At 31.1% G+C, this 25431-nt stretch overlaps 1 protein-coding gene across 1 annotated transcript in view; it reads left to right on the top strand.

Annotated features, from left to right (window-relative positions):
* The first annotated feature begins 4379 nt into the window (after positions 1–4379).
* The window catches only part of LOC110992232, a 62224-nt gene continuing 41172 nt past the window's right edge, over positions 4380–25431 (top strand). The window contains exon 1 of the mRNA XM_022257955.2: positions 4380–4547. Within this exon, the coding sequence (XP_022113647.2) occupies positions 4469–4547 (79 nt within the window). The 5' untranslated portion in view covers positions 4380–4468. The remainder of the gene's footprint in view (positions 4548–25431) is intronic.

The raw sequence follows: 25431 nt of genomic DNA on the forward strand, positions 1-25431 counted from the left end.
AACAAAAAACTCTTATCACACAGAATAATTACTGTTCATGAATAACGAAAATGTAACTTATAAATAATAATACATCTGCGGTTTTGATACAACGAAATGCACTCAAAATAACCGTACTCATAAATTTCACATTTACCACAGCGCGGAACAAGTTTATTCGTAAAACGTATTGAATAGCTTTGTTTGTCCCTTTTATATTAGTCCTGGCAAGATTTCTAACTCCTTGGGCTTAAACCGGACAATGCACATTGTACCACAATGCCATATGCTAGTATTGCAACTTCAATTTCTTGGACGGGGTCAAATTGTAATATTTTATAACTTAGAGAACAGACTAAAAGTTACAGAGGGTACGTTCAGGAATTCAGAGAACTATAATTTAATAAAGCACGATTCCATGGTTCATCTTTTTTTCGTGATTGGTAAAATGAGCTCCTGCATACTCTATTGCTAATGTCGCAACGTAATCGTCACCTTTATGACAGTGTCCTTGGGCTGCAGTACTCCTAAAAATTGGGAACGCCTCCAGCCCGTTTGCCCCTTTTATTAGATTAATATTATATATATTTTCACATTAAATGTGAAACACAAAGTGTTTTTTTATATCTGAAAAAGATATATACGATTCTTTAAGGCTATTGCAAAGAATTTATCGCGGCCTTTGAGCGCGGCGACCGAATCCAGAAATTCCATAACGAAAATTAATCTAACACATGATGACGTATTATAGATCGCAGCGTAAGCGCGATCGGTGCAGCCGGTACGCGTTAGAGTGAGACAGACTATATAGGCGTGTTAATTTGAGTCTGGTAGAGTGGTAGACTGGATTACTATCAAAGAAAACAACTTGAAAAAAAACTGCATAAATAAATTATTATAATTGCATAAGTTGATAAAAATGCTATGCAATAGCTTTACCATCTCAGTGCCCGAGTGCCATACGTTTTATTACTATTTTCTTAACTTATGTTAAATAATAAAAAATTAAACTATATGAGCAGAACATTAAAATAAATTTAAAAAGTTACATTATAATGGATGTATTTTACAGTTGAAATCTATTGATTACACATTTAATACGTACCTACGCCTTATTATAATTACAAATATACATATTGAAATATAAACATAGAATTGCATTACATTTTCATAAATTCATACACAGATTGAAATGCTACTGTTATACGTGTGATCAATAGGTTCGTAAATTCTGACAATAACAAAACTAATAAAGCATGATTGACCCGGATTAGTATAATCAATTTATAAATTCGAGTTTACCCCTGGGCGATGCGAATTATTCGATGTTTTACCAAGATAGCCGATTTAACAACATGTAAAATTATTCAACTTGCATTTGGAGTAATCTTTCTTTTAAAGGCTAGTGTTGTTACTCAAATACTATTGTCTCTTAAGACAAATTCACATTCAGTTCGAAACAGAGCACCAACTAACTCCTGTGTATTAAAATTTAAAGGTTTTTCAGATTCATTTGCGCTCTACGGAAATCTAAGACTTACCATCATAGCGTAAACCTATTTTGGCAAATTGCGACGAATTAGTGCTTTCGTTCGAACAAGTGTGCCATTTTTGTGAGGATAGTTTAATATCAAACGTTTCCTTTCAGGATTTAGATTAAAATATTACTTTTCTATAGTTAGAGCTTCACACTTATATTTAGTAGGCATGCTTGTCTCATATAAGTATTGCAAGATTTATTTAAACGAACCGATAAGTGGCACTATTAAAAATATATCGCATCAGAAAATAAATAAATCAGTTGCAATATATAAATTTGTTGTTATTTTATATATTAACTGATACATATCCTGATCTGCCTTCGCATTTGAAACGTCGTTGCCCATTCTGGCCCCAACTAATGCCAATTAACAACAGAACACGAGAAGCAATTCGCAGTAACACAAACTAAGTATACTTTGTGTTTTAATTATTGAAACGCTTTTCTTGATTTATTTTTTAATTAATAAAATAAAGAAATCTTTTATATATCACATTTACTATATATGAAATAAATAAATTATATAAAAATAAGTTGTTTAAACTAACTAACCCCCACACGGTTTTATTTTAATTCAGTTAAAAATACAAAGAGTATAAAAATAAAGTAAAAAGTAGTAACAGTCCTTTATATGGTTGCCCGTACTTGATATGGCCTAAAAGATGAAAGGTTTATAGGAAATAAATACAGATAATATAACTTTTTCTACAGCTGTGATACTTTTTGACATTCAACTCCTTTTGGCTTGAGTCACCGTGTCCACGCACGCTGTAAATCACGCGAAATGTCGGAAAAAAATAAAATAATTTTAAATAATTATAAGTTTATAATAAATAACTTTAATCCGGTGAAAAAGTCTTTAAATGTGTAAAAGTTATGTTAATAAAAGAGAATGCTGTAATGTAAATGTAAATATAAATATGTATGTTTTTATTCCTGATCAGTGGAAACATTTCAAAATAATGCTAAAGGTATATACTGAGAGGGATTGTAACATTTTGGTAGAGATAGTGAAACTCGCGTTAAGTTGTCAGCGTGCAAGTTCAGTATCAGTTGAAGTTGAGCGAAGTTGGAGGTTACTTGCCAAGTTTTATGAAGAGCCACGGGCTGAAAGGCAAGCTTTAGATTTATTTATGTATCGGAGTTCATTTGAACTATATCCTACTCGTTGATGTGAATAAAATTTACTAGTTGAGTTCTGAAAAGTGAATTTGTGGAGTATTTTTCATGAAAAGCGAAAGCAGTTAAGTTTTGTGTCTAAAATTCTAAGCGTTTTTAGAATAGGCTCTTGTCAAGTTTGCGTCACGCGCGGCATTTTGTTGCTCATGTTGCAAAATCAAATTTGATATTCATGTATTAATTTGACGTTTCTAATAACGACTTGCAGCGTAAGTTACGCTTAGCATAAGTTCTTCGAGTCTTCCTTTTGTTAGTATAAAAATACGTTCCAACTTGGCCTTAGACGAAGTAGACGAGAAGCAACAACAACAACGTAGGCGAAAAATGAAAACAGACGAGTAATTTGTTTTAAACGGTGAAACATATCGGCTCACTAAGGATTTAGCGAGAGAGCTCGTTGACAAGATAGCCTTGTCAACTAACTAACTTGTGTTCTGAAGAAGGAAAAATAGATTATGTTAAGAAAAGGATTAGTTAAAACAACTTATTTTTATATAATTTATTTATTTCGTATATATTAAATGTGATATATAAAAGATTTCTTTATTTTATTAATTTAAAAATAAAAAAAAATCAGGAAAAGTGTTTCAATAATTATGGGAATTGCTACTCGTGTTCTGTCGTCAATTGGCCTCAGTTGGGGCCAAAATGGGCAACGATGTTTCAAATGCGAAGGCAGATCAGGCTAAGTATATTATATAATATCAGTTAATAAATAAATTAACAACAAATTTATATATTGCAACTGAATTACTTCTTTTTACATAGTATTGATCATAGACTAGTTCTTTACAAGTTTTTCCGAACCAATTCGACCTATTCGACATGAATTCTTTGCTCTTAGAATTTTTTACACTTACAGCCCGGTAAAATCAAGTGAGCCACCTACTCTTTTAAAAACATAGGTGTTTATTTTCTCTAACATGTACAGGGTATGCGAGTTTGATTCAAATGTAATTAACGCGCAAAGATTACAATACCGCTTGGTGCTTACACTTAAAACTTAGAGCGTCACTGTATCTTGATCACACAACACAAAAACACGACGTGATTGAGGCAAAAGATTGATCAACCACTTGACTATAAACTATTATCAACGAAAATAGACATAACGATACTAATTGACTAGCGCCGTATGTTAATAATTGTATTTTGATTTAGTACGAAACCTATTTCGTCCTAACATATACGAATTAAATATTAAAATGTAAAGCTGCAATTAAAAAACGTTTTAAGACAATTATTGTTAAATTATTCGCTTTTCAAAAATAAAATCCTTTACAACCGTTTATCAAATAAGAAGAAACAAAACCGCCCGTGAACAAATGCATGAGTGCACAATGTGAAATAAAAGAATAAAAACGTTACATATAAAATCAAATAAAATCCAAACTCTAAAAGCTTATACATGGAACATTAAAACAAACCACCCTTTAACTACGAACCATTAAAATTAAAAAGGCACTTGTAATTACGCACTAAAGTAGCACCAATCGACATCAAATACAAACTAATAATGTAGTTAACGACTGCCATAAAAACAGTAACGTTTATTGGGACGAAAATTGACTAGCGACACGTGGTCGGAGGGAAACATTAGCTCGGAAATGCGAGATACAAAACAACCCTGCCCCCGCAACCCTTCGGAGCTCTTAACTTCAGTTTTACGCCGCGCGTCGACGTGAACAGTCGTTCTTATAATAGTGCACCAACTTAGTTACGTCATATCGACGAGTGATTTCAGTGTTATGGTGGTTCGATGGTTTTGAAATGGTTCGCCATAAGGAATCAAAGTATGCTCTTACGCATATTACAGCGATATGTTTGTGGCTGTTCGCGTTTATTAACGGTAAGTTTGAGGCTTAAAGGAAGTTAATGGTTTTGGTTATGGTTCGCTAGCTCCAACCGTTTCCTTTTCCGGATTTAACGTTTTATTTTTAACGGTTCAATGCTATTTAAATAATCCCTTTGTTAAGGGTTCAATGTTACACAATAATAATGTCGAAAATGTACAAGGTATATCTTAAATTAGAAATTTTATGTATTTAATAAAATAATTACTTATTAAAAAAAATAGTTAAGTAAGTATTTAATTTAACTTAAAATATGAACAAACATTAAAGCCGTGATCAGTGATAATACAGACTAATGTTGAAAACAAATTAAAACAATTTAATACCACTAAACAATTGTATGTAAAAAACTAGCAGAAATATAAAATCTCGTTTGTGAACATAAAATATGGAAATGTTTCAAAGTTTGGCAAAACAAGATTGTTCGCGTTATCGGTTGGCAAAAATCTCGTATAAAAGTTATGATATCGGAATTCGGTTATAGGCAAAATAAGGGAGATGAGGAATATTACTGACGTTTTTGTAAAATTGGATACTATTTTTGATAGACGTAAAAATCTATACATACTTATTTATAAAGAGGAAACATTTGTATTTTGTAGATCGATTTAAAATTATTTTTCTAGTGGAATGCTACATTACTAATATAGTATATATGTATTTAAAAAAAATCAACTGCTCATAAGCCAGACAGATCGTTACTTCACATATAAAATACCTGAGTTACGATATCTGTTTCTTTAGTTTTACTAGCCAGTGCCTAATTTATGTCTTTGTGTCGTCCATTTATCCACATTTTATAGCAAAGGGATTCACTCGCATTTTGTTCTCACTATCAAGTTAGTGTGCTCTTCATTTTTGCTGCCTACTGTTGTTACGTAAAATAAACTAAATTGCTAAAAAGAACTGGCGGTTTTTATCAGTTCTTCTCATCCTTTCTACGCTCTTATTTTGAGAACTGTCAGTAAATATAACATAGTTATACCATTCAACTTTTATCTAATAATAGTTAATAAAATTAATATAGGTATTTTGATCTTCGATTAAATAGTCCGGTTTAAGGCAAAAAATAAACTCATAAAACCACAAAATATGTGTTTGTTATAAACGTTTACTTTTGAAGTTTACTAAGTAATTGAAGTTTAAAATTATTCTAAGGAAAATGAATTTGTCTTCCTATTTTATTTTTACTTATTTAATGAATTTAGTCTTAAGTGCTAAACAGTGGCAAGGAGATAAAAACCAAACGAAGAGACACAAGAACAGTGTCTTCCCTTAAATAGAGACTGTTAGTAATGTTTTTTGACCCTCTCTTATATTAATAAATTAAAAAAATACTTTCAAATTGCTTTTTAGTCTTTAGTTAGGCTGCATCGGAATGATATATATTTTGTCTTTGAAGTGACAGTATAAAAAAAAATTGAAGTTGGAAAATACCTGTAAAAGATCAAAAGGCTTAGCTCCATTGAATTTAGAATTGAATTTAATAAATATTTGACAAATTGCCTTAAAATCTTAGCCAAGTTAACGTTGAAGAAATTCGCGTTAATTACAGTTTTCATTGCAGTCAGGAAAACTTTTACTGAAGCTTAACGATTGTCCAATTTTCAACATGTTAAGTTTTGAAATCGGAAAAAAATATATTTGGATCATAGTTATTTTCATCGCATAATTCTTATAGATATAATATTTATCTTTAAATATCAAAAAATAATGGTTTATAGTAATATATAATAGAAATATTGCTGTGTGTGTATGAGAAGTGTGAAAATTATTAAATATTTTTCTACATCATATTATAATCCTTTGTTTAAAAAAATAATAATTACAGTATCGGTATTGGACACAATTCTCTACTGGGTGTGTATAGTAAACAACTGCATAAAATTTAAATTTAGAATTCCATTATGAAATGTAACATATCCCCACATCACTTTACAAAGAAAATAGAGCATAATAAGTCTTTGAACAAACTAACCGTACATTGTGAGATTCCTTTACGTTAGTTAACTCAGTAGTCATCCACTTATCAACTTAGTGAAACTTGACGGGCTCAAACCCCACTGCATAATAATTAAGACTAAGATATGAGAATGTTATTATAGCACTTGAGTTAGGTAATGTTATGCAAGATACGTTATATTACGTGGCTTTATACTGATAATAACGCTAATTATAGAGATAAATAGTACCAATTGATATTGCATTAATTAAAAATATGTAAAAGAGATCACTTATTAGTAATAGAGCTAGCTGAGGCCCTATTATGTTATGAAGTGTCTGTAGATAAAGAAAAGCAGTGTTGGCCTTGTGGCTTCAACGTCCAATTCTCATCAGGTTCTATCCCCAGCAATAGACTTTATTTTTATGTGAGCATTTAACATTTGCTTGAACGGTGATGGAAAAGATCGTCAGGAACCCGGAGTGGCCGACAACATTTGGGTTTAAAATAAACCCAAATGTTGTCGGCGTGTGTCGGGCGCAGGAGGTTGATTACCTATGTCTTTTAGATTGACGATTGATCGTGTACATATACAGAAATCTGAGGCCTAGACCTAAAAAAAATAATGGAACCACATATAACTTTTTATGTTAATTGTATAGATTTGTGTATATTGTGTTTAAAGGTTTAAATTAAGACATGAGACATTTCACTTCGTAAAGAAATGTCCGCCATCTAGTGTATCGCCATATACGCTACAATATAAATTATTATTATTATTTATGTTTATTTAAAATAACCTATCACTTCGAAACAGCATTTACACTACTAATCCTAATATCTAGGTCAGCGGACGTTCATAATTCTAAAATGAGTTCAATTGACAATTTGTCCTTTCATTACATAATAACAAAATTATTTGTATAAATAACGTTATAAAATAAAAATTATTTTATCAGCAACATTTCCGACCTGCTTTGAGTTATAGGTAACTGGTCGTTTTTAACGTCAAAAATTTGTGAGATTTCTGTCGTAGGTAACGTCGCGATGAATCAGAAACGCCTGGTTAGATCTTCATTAATTGTAACTAAGAACCATCACGATTACTTTAGCTTTGGCAACAAAAAATATTTGTATCGATTTATTTATGAGTAACGATGGAACGATTTTGCTTCGTATGTAAGCTATGTTTTGTTATTCAAATCGGTCCTATTGTCAACGTATCGAGTAACATAAAGATTCCTGCGAATCGAAGTTCCTCTGGAAGTAAAATGCAATTTCAGTTACAAAAGCCCTAGTTCCTTCATCTTAGACATGAGCACTCTTAGGCAAGTGCATAATTGAGGGTACTCGTGATGTGAAAATGTCGGTAAATCGCTATAAAGGTGAGAGCGATGTTGGCTTTCTTCGCGTTCCATTAGCTTGAGTGCTTGATGAAAAATTACCTTTACATTGGGGTTTTTAAAACGTCTTTTGATTTCGTCTTGAAAGCTTTTGCAAGTGTATGGACAGTACGTCAAAAGTTTAATTTGTTTATGTCAACCATAATTTAGCTAACAATTTTTTTTGTTACCTAAGTTGATATATTGGAGGAGGCCTTTGCCGACTGGCAAACAGATCAAACAAGATCCGAATTTTTGTATAGTTTCTTTTAACCTTTTAATATCTTATATTTAATGTTATGATCTTTGTTTATGTATGTACCTAAGCCGATCTGAATAAAAGGCATTATTATTATTATTAAGTTTGAAGGTAGATTTTTTTTCCTTTCAACGAAAGACAAACTAAACTTACAACTCGAAGCACATGAATTTGATTTTCTATCAAATTGTCTATCAAAAATCAGGTATTTTTTGTTGTCAGAAAATATTTGTACCTACTAGTAACTGATTTAATAAAATCAAAAGCTTTTGAGCGACACCCGACATCCTTTGAGCTCCCAGAGTAGCTCTATGATATCAGCATACACGGTCGTTCGTTTTAGGTCAAACACGTGTATTATACCTGTCGCTAACAAAACGTGAACTGTAGCAAAGAACCATAACAAAAAGGTGCTTCATAATTGGTTCATTCATTTAAGAGCTAACGATTGCACAAACACAGAGGCACAGCAAACTTTTAAAACGCCCTTTGGGTTGAAACAAAAGAAAGCTAGCTTAGTATTTATTTAATAGGAAAATTAGAAAATATTCAGAAGTGCGAAAGTGGTATGATTTTTACAAAAACGAAATTTAATATATTTTATTTATATTATAATACTGTCTTTACTAAGACAAAAAATATCCACGTAAATTGTACAGATTTTGCAATAGTAAACTCAGATAGAAAATATATGTTGATTTCACAACGCAAATTAAAACAAACTACATACAGAAGTCTATGTTTAATCCTTTTAATCTAATCAATAGGTTTATTTCATACCACGAAATGTGTGATAAAAGTTTTATACAAATGTTATTCAACAAGGCATCGTGGTATGTCTTTTAATAGAATATTTGTATATGTAGGATACTACGAGTACGTAGTAGAGGTATGCTGACAATCATAGAGCCTTGACAAAATCAATTTTACATATTTTTGATATTTTTTTCGTTTGTAATAATACTAGCAGACTCGGCCAAGCGTTGCTGTGGCTAAGGTTTTTGTTATATTACATAGTAGTAAATTAATCAAGGGAAACCGTAGGAGAACTTATGTGAAACGTTGGTACCACGACACGGACCTAAACTAAACTACCTTTAACTCAGCGCCATCTGTTAGAATTGTATCAAATAATAAACAAATGTTAATGTTATCGTAATTTTAGTAAGGATGCCTATTTTTTTTGAAAATGAAATATAGCCTATGTCACTCAGGAATGATGTAGCTTTCCAACAGTGAAATAATTTTTCAAATCTGCCAAGTAGTTTCGGAGCCTATTCAATTCATACAAACAAACAAAAAATCAAACCTTTCCTCTTTATAATATTAGTATAGACTAGTATAGACAAACGCATTATTTTATGTTTATCTCACACACTGTTTTATTGTTTTTTATTACTGTTTAATGTATAGTCTACGGTTTCGATATTTGCAAATATGTAAGGAACATATTATATACTAAGTTCTTATCTTCCATTCTACGCTCTTGATTTGAGAACTGGCAGTAAATGTAAAATCGAATTAAGACAGAGATATGCATTTAATGTTAATATTTCTTTTTTTGACGTTCATAAGTGTACATTACCTATATGATAATAATTTTTGACTTAAAGTTTTTATGTTTAATTATATCTTAGTGAAGAGACAATTCAATTAAAAAAACTGTGATGTCTTTTCTTTTTTATGTAAGTACCAGTTTTTTAGTGTTTACCCCATGGGCACATAGCTGAGAGGCTTTCAAGTTACGGCGCCAGCCTTTCTCTTGGAGTGTAATAAAAAACGTTTTACAATATTTTCACAAATCTTTAACATTTTATGATTTAAGCCTTAAAGGTTTGTTCGGAATACAAAATAGCCAACAGCAGTTATCAGAATAATCCGTTGGCCTTTTCTAAGCTGACCCTTACGTATCGGCGACATTTAATCGTGACATTGTTTGCGAACCCTTCATTAGATTCTCGAGATAGTGGCCCTTTAAAAACAGACATTTACGAAAGTACCAGTTAATTAAATAACAGATATATTATTATAAAGTAAAGATTAAAATACGAAAAATAGTTTTCATGCACGAGTAAAATAAAATAAAAAATCTATCTAACTATTTCGCACAATTTATACTTAATTATAAAAATTTAATTTAAAATTAATTTTGATGACCAAAAAGATGTGTATGTAATATATTTATTCATTAAAAGTTACACTTTCATTTCAACCATGCCCTGCAAAACTGACTGCGGGTAACTCGTCTTTGCGTGTTGTTCTCACGAGTACGTAAGTGCGTGCTCCTATTTCACCATGCCTCCTGCTGATAGAGGACAAATCTTTGTTTTTAATTTTTTATTTTTTTTTATTCTTTATTACTCAATATGTCATATGGAACATGGTGTAGTGGTTGCAGCTCCTTACAAGCATTGTGTAAAAAAAAACTTGGCGATTAAAAAGAGTGGCGGAGAGTTTATTGCCAGTTCTTCTCTTCCGTTCTACGCCCTTGATTTGAGATCTGGCAGTAAATGTAAAATTAAATTCATTTAATATTTCTTTTTTTGACGTTCATAAGTGTACATTGTTACCTACATGAATAAATAAATTTTGAATTTGAATTTGAATTTGCTTTATATAAACATAGCTTATAAATGATTAAATATGGTTAACATTAACACAAGTAAATTACGTAAATAGTTACAACGTATTTAACAAGTGTTTTTTAACATATATGTACATACGTCGAACAAAAATAAATTTTATCTGAATCATTACCAAATCCACTTAAATACACAAAAAAACACAGTAAAATCTGTCTAGTTTAGGAGGAGTTTAATTACGTAATTATTTTACATACGCACGATTTATGTTATATACATATATGGATAAAGATACCCATAAAAAAACTAATATAAAATATTATATTTTGACTTGGATACTAAACGTAGTTCAGTGCCAATTCTGTAACCTCTTTTTTAAAAACTCAAACAATATAATTAAATTATTGGTTATAAGGTAAAAACTTTCGAAATAAAAAATTCACATACATTATATACCCATAATCCAGGTACGATTTCGTGTGCATTTTCAAAAAAATAATGGTAGACGTTTTCAATACACAATCTGTATTATTGTTTTTTCAATATATTGGTATTAATTGCGTATAGTGTAGTCTGTGAATCACCACATATTATAAAACAAAGTCGCTTTCTCTGTCCCTATGTCCCTTTGTATGCTTAAATCTTCGAAACTACGCAACGGATTTTGATGCGGTTTTTTTTAATAGATAGAGAGATTCAAGAGGAGGTTCAAATGTATAATAACATCCATTAAATAGTGGAGAAGTACTGTCATTTTTGAGGTTTCTAATGTGATGTCGTAAATAATTACATTTTTTCCGCTTACATTGCAAACGCAGGCTGAACCCTACGAGTATTATCAAAATAATGTACTAAGTATTGTACACATTGAAAAGGTCTACAGAAAAGTCCATGATGGTATATGTCTATCTCTTATGGATAACCCACATTTTTATATACAACTTTCACAGATTTTCTGTAGTGTAATTTAGTATCAGCATTGCACCCGTGCGAAGCCGGGGCGGGTCGCTAGTTGATAATAATTATCAAAGAAACGAAAGCCATTTCAGCTGACATACACTTGTGTTTTGTTTAGAGTTTATTAAATACCATATCATACTCGTTTATTTCCATCTAGTATTAAAATAAACCAAGTGAAGAACATTCGTGATAACACCTCATGTTACATCGATGGCTTTGTCAAATATACGCTTCGCTTACTTCGGAACATAAAAATGTTTTCCAAGCAATGAGTGAAGTCACAATAAAATGTTAGTTCACGGGCTGTCGCGTCTGCGTGGTCTAATATATGGGTCTAGATTTGTCACGTGAACACTGTTTTTCGCACGAATTGTTTTTTTATGATTAATAAAGTATTAGTACTTTATAACTCGTAATTATATCACGCTGAAATTTTTTTCTAGTGCTCCGACAACGTTTAAATATCTTATAGTTGAATATGTGGTAACATATTTAATTTATAGTTTGACACGAACTGACACGAATTCGATGTAAAATGATGCGTATTATTTCCAATAGATGGCACTACATGCTGTTTTTCATTTGTAATATTAATAAATTAGTTTATCCGATAACTTATATAGAATTGATTCTAATATTCATCATAATATTTTTTTAAATATAATAATTATTATAATTTTAATATGATATATTGAATCTTAACTCATTAAAACGAAGAACCGGACAATAATAAACATAAAAAGGCGCTCCATGTTACAACAATTAAAATTACCTATACACTTTCCACGTAAGATTCCTATCATTCAAAACAAAGATCTGAACAAGGCATTGAGAAAAATCTGAGCAAAAAAATTGCAAGAAGTTAATTTTTTAATGAGGATTTTATCCTAATAAGGATCGTACGACCTAATACCGCTATTTAAAAAACTAAATTAATTTTTTACAACTTATTTGAACACAACTGATACTTATATTAAGAAATCTTATCACACCAATTTTTGTATGGATTCATTGACACCGCTAATTCGTTTGCATACACTACATTCATTAAATGTTAGTATTTACATCTTGAGCCAGACTTTTATTACTGACGAGAAATAACGGGGCAAATTTTCACGAAAACGACGCTCGCGAAAAATCTCGACTAGAAATATGATAGCAAATTTCGTTAAACCGCGTATTATCTTTGGGCACACGCCAGCCTCACGTGGTAAGTACTGTATCGTTGAATAATGGATATGACTCTGATAAATGTGCTCCATCGTTTAGGAGCTTTATGTAAATGCTTCCGGCTTTTGACCAAGCATGAATCTTCTTAAGGTGGTCTCAATTTATGTAATTAGCACGTAAATTATAATTGCATAAAGAAAAAAAAATAAGATTCCGACATACATTTATGCCTGGCAAAATGTATTGAAGCGTACTGTTGGCTGCAGCGTGCGACTCTCAGCTCTGAGGTTATAGGTTTGATATGCGAACCAATAGAGTTTCTTTCTATGTACGCATTTAACATTTGCTCGAACGACCTTAAAAGATCAACAAATAAATGATCATAAAACATTAACCTTAAAGTAATAAAAAACACCGAACTGTGATTTAGTCAATTAAACCTATTATTTATATTATATATGTATTATCTTTAAAATTAACAGTTTTAACTGAATCGTATCGTTATTTTATACGTATAATCTAATTATTATTATTTGGTGTATATTGTCGTTGACTAACGCGAGGCTTATATAAAAATTAAATTAAAATACAGGTTTATATTATTTAAATAAGTTTCATTTAAATGTTATATTGTTGCTGTTAGCAATTAGTGAGCACTTTAACTTTAAGAATAATTACTGCATTATTAAGATTCCTGTCCCATTTATACGCAGCCACAAATTTCTGTAATATGGAAGCAAGACGATTATTACGACTAATCTAAACCTCTATCCAAGTGGATTATTCATTCACAAATCACATGCTACCTTTGTTCTAGAAATTAAATAAAAGATTAAAAGCAATCGGAATATTTTCCTTGTATAAAGTTTCGTGCATTCTATGGATTTTACTCGAATATTTAGCAAAAAGGGCGACCGTTACACCTGTACATGCGCTCAGCTATTCGTGTATTCTGAAAGGCATTTACTCAAAACGAACTGGTAAAAATATAGCGGTCGAAATTGTGAAAACGCCTCGCTGCACCCAGAACGGATCACTCGACTGTATACTGTATGTTCCGATATAACATTTAAAGCAATTGATAATATTCGCGTCACCTGTTGATTTAATTGGTATAATGTCTTTAGTCAGTCTTCAAAATATTGTACAAAATCTAAACTATTATTATTGCTATTTTGTTAAATATATATAAAAAAACTAAAAAGGAAAAAATAATTTTCACAGCTCACTTCGAGCTGGTAATTTTTATGTATTACGATTTGAATATAATGTAAAATTTGTCTAGTTTCTGAAAATCTAATCAACATCAAAAATTATCTTATTAAATTAGAATACTACATACGTGAAAGTACATATTCTCTATCAACCATTGCCAATAACTTTGTACACACAATATCATATGAAGCGAAATCTTCACAAACTATTTGGCAACATCCCACACTTCCGGTCACACAGTATATAAACTGTTTGACATAACTGGCTCGAAACTTATCGACAGATTTTTATCTTCAAACTTTAACTTGGTAACGACTCCATACCCACAAATTCCCGATCTCGACCTTATGTATTTTGGCTTACGCAAACTGAATACAAACTAAGTTAGCCCAAGTTTCCCGCTATAAATGCTAAAAGCCCGATAAGAACTTATCTGTACAGCGCAGTACAGAATTCGGGACGATTTAAGCTGTATAAAAATTGTGCCATAAATAGGACGTGTAAGAAGTATGTGGTTAATGTTACGTGGGTTGATTTTGGCATATTTATGAGGCATTTGAAGGTTTTATAAAAATAGGATTTTCTGGAATAGCCTTTTTGATACGCATGCAGGGTTTGATAAATGGGCGAGTCAAAGTTGTTTGGCAACAAACGTAACTTATTATTTAAATGCAAGTGATTTATTATCACGTAATTTTAATATTACTTACAAGAAATTAAGTCTTAGTTTCAATATAATATTTATTAATTATTATATTATATTATTCATTCAATTTAATAAGTTTTATTAATTTAAACAAATTGTACATATAGAAATTCTAATATACTTAATGACTAACCTTAAAATTTAATAATTAAAATATATTGTTAAAAGCGCCTTCGCCTTTAGGCAAAGTTCCGAAGATACTAGCAGCGTTCCCCCTTTGAATAGCTAGACTAATTCTTTGTGCGAGGCAGCTGCCAGCTCTTCGTTCTCCTGTGATGTCGACTAACATTTTTGATATTTCCCTAAAAAGCGTTTTCGCTGGACCCCACGGATCTAATATGAATATATGCTTATTTCAAACGTTGGTTACTATTAAATGTCAAATTTTTAAAACTTCCGCAATGTTAAAATTTAAGCTTAAACCCCTTTTCTCCTTTTACATTTCCGCATGTTTTGCTGGGTGTAGTAATGGACCTGTCAAAGTAATGGACAATCGATAAGACCGTGTATTCATCAGTGTATGAACGTCATTAGTTCCTGACGTTGGAGCTTAATAGCAGTTAGCGCTTAAATCAATAAATACATCGTGAAAGTCTGTTAAACTCGTTAAAACAAAGAGATAGGTGGATAAAGTTTTTGTTTTTTAATGTAGGAATTGTAGTTCTCTCGTATTAGTTAAGATATAATCTATAAAAAAAGTTCGTCATCATCTATATATATGCCCTTTTTAAGAAGTATTTTTATTAAGGCAACTTAGTTTCTGAACATACTAGATTTACATTTAGTTTAATTATCAGAAATAGAGATAAAATATCGATCTTTTACTCTTACAAGTGATTACGAATATTTCCACACAAACTTCTAGAGGATGTCATTTTATTATGTCTATGAACATGTGTTTTCTATCATATAACTGGAAAATAATTCTTAATCAAAGTCCCTGAGAAAATATAAAAGTTTAACTGCTGTTAATCCCGAGACTACTTAAATAACAGATGTGCGTCGCCGGCTTATAAAAGTTTTATAAAAAGTAGCTGTAGAGATTTACTTATCGGCTTGTCTTTAATCCCTTGTGATAATATTGACAAAATAAATTAAGCTGAAAGCTCATTTTGTGTACCTCAAAATCTTATCAATAAAATCGACTTAAAACCAAAATCAGTTTTTCAGTGATTAATTTACTGTGAGAATTAAGCAAATATAATGGGGTTGTTGTTTGACAACCTTGAATTAAGCTTATTCCTTGTCAATTGCGCATACAGATATATCTTATATATGAGGAATATATAATGCTGATAATGTTTTAAATAAAAACAATATTAAATCAGTTTACATTTAGACTTTATCGATTACAAAAGAAACAGGTCGTTATAATTTGTGTTGATAATTAACAGTGATACCGTCTTTAGTTAATATTACATGTATGAAGGTCAGAATGTTCCCAATTAAATATACTCGTTTTTCTATGTAACAGCTTTCAGATTAAAAAATGCTTTGAGCGACGTGTGTATTATTAAGAGGTGGCCATGACATTTCCATAGAAGTTCTACCTTTTTAGGAAAATTTGCCTTTCATGCAATATGTTATCATTAAATATAATAAACTTGTTCGTAATGTGTGTAATTAAGTTTGCTTAGGAAAAAGTAACTATATTGTATTCATTCACATCGCCTATGAATATTAAAAATAAAAATATTACCGATGCAGCCGGGGCGGGGCGTATTTCGACGCGTTGCACGTAATTCGTGAAATAGTGTGTTAGAAGTAATGAAATGTATAATTTTGTGAGGTAGAAAAAGCCTCTGGACACAATAGCAGGGGAGTAGAATAAATGTTAAATTAAAAAAAAAACCTCATATTAATTACATTTATTTATTAATACAAACGTATTTTCAAAGATAAACACGAAGAACTTAAATATCAGTCTACAGAATTGATTAAACAAATTAAAAAAGGTATATAGAAAATATTATATTAAACATAAATTGAACAATTGAAATTTAAAAAATTAAACGACCTGCTTCATTGTTACAATGGGAAGTGCGCTCAACTCCAGAATAAGTGGTATTCAAGGGTGGGACCAAAATAAAAATCATTCACTTTCACTCCACTATATCCGTGTATTTACAACTATCAATAGAGGTATGTCACTGTGATTTGGAGGATATATGTTGTACTAAACATATCGGAAATGCTTTAACAGTTTCTTCAAAACATGAGAATAACGAATGAAATATATAAGGTTTAAAAAATAGTATAAAATGAATTATTTAGTAACATATTATATTTATTGCCTGAACAGCTAATAGGAGCTCATCAAGTGTTGTTTAAGAACAGATCTGTAGATCATTCGCATAACTGGTGGTACTGCACTGAAAGCGTAATAGTTAGAAACTTATTAAAAATAGCGAAATTATGAGAGGCTAGAACATGACCCTGTGGTACACTGATTTATAATCACGGCTCGAATTCATCGGAACATATATTTTGTACTATATCATAAATGCTGCTAAGTTTATCTCTATAAATCATGAGAATAATGACAGAATTATGTAACGTTTAAAAAATACTATAAAAAGGCAATATTCGCGTATTACTGGATTCCAAATATCCTTAAGACAATAATCCCCAAAATCCCATAAAATCCTAAATCATACACACCCCGTATAGAGTATGTTAAGCCTCGAAATACGTGCATGTAATTACTTAACGGGTAGCGCACAGTCATGCCTTGTCATTTTCGGTAATACCCCACTGAGCTGTTACATCATTCGACGAAATTTTCTACTGAAATGTTGAAACTCGTGAGAGATCGCTTTTTGTTTTATTATTCGGTTGGAAACTGTGACCAATTTGGGTTCTACCGTCATATTTTTTTTTATTGTTCTTCAAATAAATGAATTAAATTAAATTAATACTACGCCACGGCATACTTCTTATCATAATCTTACTAATTATAAGAACCGAGACTTCATCTATTGTTGAAAACAGCTATTAAAAATCCGTTTGGTATATAGACAGAGGGACATGATTATATAATCTATAAAATCCTTTATTTAATATTAAAAAACATTGAAGTAAAAAAAAAATGCCAAACAAACCCAGTCAGAACCTATTAATCCGTTTGGTAGACACAAATAGAATAGATTATAGACTCTGTAAAATACTATATTCTTCAAAAACCTTTGAAGTAAATATTTTTTTGCCAAACAAACCCGCTCAGAACCTATCAAATAAATTACACAAAGAAATATAATATTGTTGTACAAGTATCGTGCTCGGGGCCGAAATTTAATAAATTGTCATTTTATTATGTCACTAACCTCACCCTTTCATATCGTAAATTTGATCTTCCTAAAATGGCTGACCTACACGGCCACTTCGCAATCTCGCCAATCTGGTAAAGGCGAATTTTTAACATGTTGACATTTGTGACCCTATTCGCTATTATGTTAGCCATTATTTGACCTTTGAAATTTGATTATTTATCTAATTATAGTGAGGAAGATTATCTTTATAAATAATTTACGAAGTTTTTATGTTGCCCTTTATTATTGGACCGTATTTTGCAATGAATGCTAGAGCAAATGTTTCACATAGAAGGAAACATTCGTTTTCAATGTACAATATGTGTATTGATTGCTAAACTAACACTGTCAACAGAATCTTGTTATAAATGTAAAAACTTAAAACCTAAAAATTTGTAGTTTTTACTTGTTTTGTTTATATTGCTTTTCCTTTAATTTGTATATTAATAGTTTACTACAAAGTTTTTATAAAAATAGAAAATGAATAAAAAATGTTTTTTTTTATGGGAAACACCAAACACCTTGACTAAATAAAAGGTAGTTTGTGCTGCGCACCACCACTTTGTGGAACTAGCTGCCCACTAAACTATTTCCGAACCAATTTGAATTAGGGTCCTTCAAGAAAACCGCACCCGCGAGCCCTCTGGCATTGAGAGTGTCCATGGGCGGCGGTATCACTTAACATCACGTGAGCCTCGTGCCCATTTGTTTGTGTTCTATAAAAAAATATGAAAACTCTAAAAATTTCTACTCAATTACTCTAATCTCTTTCTATTATCTTAATGTAGTATTAAGATATCTAGTTAATAAAACACAATGCATTTTAACTCTTAAGCTTTTGACAAAACGGAAGTCTTGGGAAGGAATTCTAATAAAGTGACGCGAAGCTTTTGTTTGCAAAAAGCTTTATCACCACGGAACTTATTATAAGTATCTTTTACCAATATTCTCAAAAGAACAAGTCACGTGTCATTGGATGATTTTTAATCGATTTCATTTGGGTTACTTTTAATGTAATTTTTATTTAAATTCCGTATTCCGAATATGTAAATAAAGATTAATTAAATTATGAAGTCAAATTTTGGTTTGTCTTATTTCTATTTTATGCTAATTAAACTAAGGATTAACATTTACAGAGTTTGATTTGTTAAAGCATCATCATTAACTAGGAATCAAAAATAACTTATTTTAATCAAATAAATACCCATTCACCAATCAACAACTTAAAATATATTTTAAAAAATTATTGCTAACAATTTCACTTTTTCGTATATAAAAAGTCAAGATGGGATAATTTTAGCTTAACGAAGGCTTTGCAACAAAATGAGGCACTTAGCACGCGACGTTATGAGTATGATGTCGCTTAACAGTTATGCATGACCGCAAGCCATCTAGATTGTACTTGAGAAAACTCCTTTAATACCTCCATCTAATCTAATAAAAAGTTATTTAATTAAGGTATAACTAATTGTATATATTTTTAGTTATCCAAATTCAAAACAACACTTTAATATATATTCAGTCTCAGGCAACCTTTAAGGTCTGGGCTTCAGATTTCTGTATATATATTTCATGATCATTCTAATAGATCAATCTAATAGGCAAATAGCTAATCTTGTGCCTGACACAAGCCATCGACTTTTCGGGTTTAAGTACGTCGGATTCCACACGATGTATTTCTTCAACGTTGACGCAAAAGTTAAATGCGCAAATAGAAAGAAAGTCCATTGGTGCACAGCCGGGGATCGATCCTACGAACTCAGGTATGAGGGTCACACATTTAAGCCACTAGGCCAACACTACAAATAGGAACACACGGGATATTTCAGTAATTCTCTCAACGAAACCCTTCATTACATTTACGTGTGTATCATATATCATATAACTGCCGAGTGCATTTCAGCTATTGTAGTCAGCGAGATACTATCTATATATATCTATATCAAGTTCAGAGATAACTATTTGGTAATATTATCACTAACTGGTCTATCATGCATTAGTCTGTTGAAATATTATCATCATTTATTGGTCGGATGTTGGTATTTAGAAAACAAATTGATTCCTTACGTTTTAGTGTAGATAAGTAGCTCTTCAGAGCAGTGTTGGTCTAGTGGCTTCAGCGTGCGACTCTCATACCTGAGGTCGTAGGTTCCATCCCGGGCTTTGCACCAATGGACTTTCTTTCTATGTGCCCATTTCATATTTGCACGAACGCTGAAGGAAAGCATCGTGAGGAAACCGACATGTCTTAGACCCAAAAAGTCGACGACGTGTATCAGGCACTGGAGGCTGATCACCTACTTGCCTATTAGATTTAAAAAATTATCATGAAACAGATTCAGAAATCTGAGGCCAGGACCTAAAAAGGTTGTAGCGCCACTGATTTTTTTTAAGTAACTCTTCAAAGATATTTTGCAAATATTTAGGTTGGTCTTACGGGAACATAGTTTAGTTATCTGAAACGATAAAATTTGTTATTATATTTTAAACACAATATTTTTCTCAAGTGTGACCTGATATTTGAGATAAGTTTTCCAACGTGCCAAATCGAATGGAAAACTTTGAGGGCCAAACCAATTTATCTATGAGACACGAATCGCTATTATATTAGATTCGTCCAATGAATTTTACGATTCTCCCACTCCTGCTTGGCCGAGATTCCGATAAGCCGGAGGCGTGGTATTTCTTTTGTTTGAAATTGGCTAGCTATATGAAGGTCTATTTTCAAGATATCGTTTGATATATTATATATAGTTTATTATTCGATTATTACCTGAAATAGATACCAAAGTATTCTAGCGCAAACTAAGCAAGAAATGTGTCAAGTTATAGATATGTTTTTTTTTACATAACGTAATAAACTCGCGTATATATGCATTAAATATATTTTATGTTAATATTATACAAATATGTTTTTAGTAACTATTAGAAAAACAATCTGCTAAGATTCTACAACCCACTAGATGTGGCTTGCATACGTAAGTAATAAAGTTACGAAAACTATTGAACTAAAAGCAATGTATTATATAATATTAATCCTCCAAAAGAACAAAGTCTGTACTTTAATTCAAACCCATGAGTTACAGACAATTGTGACACAATAAGCTGTGTTAGATAAATTTTGCTTTGTATGAAATTAACATGATTATTCAACTTAAAATGCGAATATTAAATCTCTACATATCCGCTGAATGAATAGCAGATTACAAAAGATAAAAAAGTTCAGAAAAGTAAAAAGAAGCGGACTAAAGTTCGTACTTTTAATTAATTTTAAAATAATGAGAGCTTTGTCTGGGGATATCAGGTACTCCGGTGTTCCACTTTACACTGTTCCGATTTAATTAATAGAGACGCGAATTTTGTTCAAATCTAACCTTTAATGATTCTACACAAGGTGAAATGATGATTGCAAAATTTTATACTTGTACTAATTTCTATTTCCTTCAAATGTTGTCTGAAATAATTTTTGTTTCTATTTTTTTTAATGTTTCATTCTTCTAGTTTGGTTTTACATTTAAAAAATATATATTTACTTTTAGTATAAAAGTAATAACTGTAATATTATTGTATAAATTTTATATATCTTTTAATATACTGTATGTGTGTGTCATTGAACTCTTCTTAAACGCGTGGATCGATAAATGTTTTTTCTATGTGTTTGGGTGACATTTGGACGGTTTTGTTTCACAATTCCGCCCTGCAGATGGTGCTGCACACGGTACTTTTATACTTCATTAAAATCCTAATCACTCGAAATATCCGGCAGTACATTTTTTTATAGAAGGGGCCAACGGGCAGGAGGCTCACCTGATGTTGAGTGATACCGCCGCCCATGGACCGCCCATGCAAAAACTGTCTTCAGAGACGCGGAGTTGCTGTGGAATTTCGTAAATTTAAATAAAAAAACGTTAAATTACTTCAAATAATCTTATATTCTATTTAACCATAACATTTCTCTGTTTAAATATATTGAAAGTTTTAATGAAACCATATAATCCATCCTTTTACAAATACTAATTTAAAACTTTGACTAGACGTGAGCCTTCGAAAAAACAATTACTTGGATTAAACTCATTCAAGTTGAGCTTTGAAGCTGTCTAGACGTAAGAAAGAGTTATTGAAGAAACGGATTTAATAGAAATATTTCGTGTCAATTTCGTTGAGCATGACATTTGATATATGAAGGTCAATTCGTGTGGCAACCTTTGCTTTTGATGATTCATCGATAGTCAAGCTTTATTTGTGTCGCTTGCTTACGCTTGACTACACATATTTATTAATATTCACATACAATAAAAATACTAAGACTGACATGTTATTAACCTATAGTCTACACTACTAGTACTTATATTATAAAGAGGAAACAATAATTAATTTTTTTAGCCTTTTAATTCCGAAACTCAGTCACTTGATATATTTGAACTTTAATATATTTTCACTCCAGTATATCTCGGAGTTCATATTTTTCAATACCAAAGATTATATAACCACCACATATTATATTATATATATGTTCAATACCTATACAGTATTATTAAAATTTACTAATGTCAGACATTCTACGTAAAGTGTGTTACGAATTTATAATGAATATAAATAATTAGATTTATTCTTCTGAGTTTACTACTACTAGGTTACTACTCTATTTATTTTATCTGAGAGAAAGTAATTTAAAACTACGAAAATTGTTTGTTAATGTTTACCGCACAATTTTTAAACTACTTAAAACTTACCACATTTTCGTAGTATGTACCAAAGTCCAAACAAAGGCTTTTATTTCAAACCATCTGTCTCATGCCGTGTAAAAATAACCAGAATCGATCATCGTTCAAGCATAACATGAACAGTACATCTGCTGGTTTCCCACAATCAAATAATTTGCCTCTCTATTCTAATGGAGCATGGCTTAAAATTGTATAGCACATGTATTCGAGGATAGCAATCATGCAAATTTTGTTTCCATTGCAAATACTGACTTGCAAAGGAGCATGTTGCGATTGTTGGTAATATACAAATTGTATTTGATCAGGCACGGTTTTGATTTCTATTGTAAATAACGCATTGAAACTATTAAACATCTCCAAATGAATCCTTTGTTTGCCTCAAAAGAGTATGGATAGTAATCAGCTATGGCAAAGAGGCATGCAAATTTCTTATTTAAATAAAGGCAATAAAGACTTACATTATTATATTATATGTTAATATATGTACGGACCAAGGCTGTAAATTTTGATCACTTTTATAATCAAAATTTATGCGCGACGATTTCCTAAATCTTTGGAGTTACGCCCTGAGAGCATAGTCAGGCGCAGGCACTCACTCTCTTTGACTGTTTAATTGCATTCATTCTCTACATAGCAATTAACACTTCATTATTTCACTCATATTCTATTGTTATACGCGAGTGGTTAATATAAGTAAACCAAAAATTCTCTATTATTTAAAGAACCCGATGACCGTACATTTTGGTCCTTCGAGCCGGAAAACTTATAATCTAAGAACTCCCTTAATTTATAAAAGCACTGAGCATTTAAAAGTATAATCACATTCTCCTTGAAAGCATTACACGTTGTGTCTGTGCGTAGGTGATTAAATAGTTAGATTGCCTTGGCGTAGCTATTTTTTTTATACAGCACCAGGTGTTGGTACGCTCAGCCGTGAATGTAGCTGTAGCTTTTTAGATTCAGGCATCTGTTTCATGATCATAATCTAATTGGCATGCAGGTTATCAGCCTCCAGTGCCTAACACACGCCGTCGACTGTTTGAGCCTAAGGCAACCTGTGTTCTCACGTTTTCATTCACCGTACAAGCGAATGTTAAATGCGCACATTGACAGAAATTCCATTGGCGCACAGCCGAGGGTCGAACCTTCGACCTCAGGAATGGGAGCCGCAACTGATTAATAAATCATTCTAATGTCTTAATGTAAACCTTATTAAGGCTTTATCCCGTATTTTATATTAACAACTATAACCCAGAATGTCTGAATTCGAAAAAAAATATCATAACAAATTTTTATACTTGTCGTTTAAAGATTTGGAGTTTTAAGGGATACTTGTACACATTTGAATACTTTATATATTAAAAGAAAGACGTATTATAATGTAACAGTTAAATAAAACAAAACTGTTTTCTCTTGAAAATAATTTATAGTAATAACGATAATAATATGATAGCGAATATTTGGAAATTAGTATTCAATATTCCCGTAATTATTACTATGTTGTTGATATACGAGAACTCAATTATAAACGTATTAATATTTATTATATAGAATTGCTGAGTACTGCATACATAATAAACTTAAGTTTGTAATATATTTCATTACGTTACATGAAAAATAATTTAAGCTATTAAATTAAAAAAAATCAATCGCGCTTCTAACTTTTTATCTCTGGGCCTCAGATATCTGTATGTGTTTCATGATCATTTGTTAATCTTATAGGCTAGTAGGTGATCAGCCTTTGCGCATATAGAAAGAACCTACGACCTCAAAGATGAGAGTCGCACGCTGAAGCCACTAGGCTTCAGCGTGTCAGCGTGGCTTCAGGTCTAGTGACCAACATGTTTGATTTTATGTGAATATTTCAGTCAAGTTTAGTCGTGTCAATTTTATCAGGATAACAAATTATTTAGATTTTATTTTTTCAATTATTTAGAATTTGTGGCCTCCTTTTCTATAAAAATAACTTTCTCATAGACGCAATTGAGCTGATGACACATACTACTACTATGCAGCCTTGTTGCTACTTACAAAAAATATAATCGAAGACGAAGCTAGCGACATCTCTATGATGGAACGGAACTTTTTCGTAAAAAAATGTACATAGGTGTCAATAGATGTCTCTATCTTCAGATTTGTTTTCAAAATGAAACAAAATAAATTAATACAAAGTAATAATTTTAGGCCCTCTAATTACTAAAATTGAGCCTACTGATTAAGTTTATATTACATTATATTTGTTAATAATAAAAACTGTATTATTATAAGTTTTATATTGTTCCAAGTTTTTTATGTACATTTATTCCAACATTGTCAGCAATTTAATATTTTACTGAATAGAAACTACAGCTTTTCCGGAACAAAAACTGGGTTTTAGGTTTTTCCTAAATTTTTTACAAATTTTATCTTATTTATTATAACATAATCATTTTTACTTTCATTTTGATCAGATTATGAGCTTATCGCCATATTTTGAGATTCATTTTTACTAATATACATAATTTTGTACTACATGTACTGTTCAAACAAAAGCCACATAAGTAACTATAACGCATTAAAATATTTTCATTTAAACAGAAAATTCTCCGTTTTAGCTTCAGCTTTAATTAAGCCGTTTAAATGCTTGTGTATG

Source organism: Pieris rapae, chromosome 17 (genome assembly GCF_905147795.1).
Source record: "Pieris rapae chromosome 17, ilPieRapa1.1, whole genome shotgun sequence".
Classification (NCBI taxonomy): Eukaryota; Metazoa; Arthropoda; class Insecta; order Lepidoptera; family Pieridae; genus Pieris; species Pieris rapae.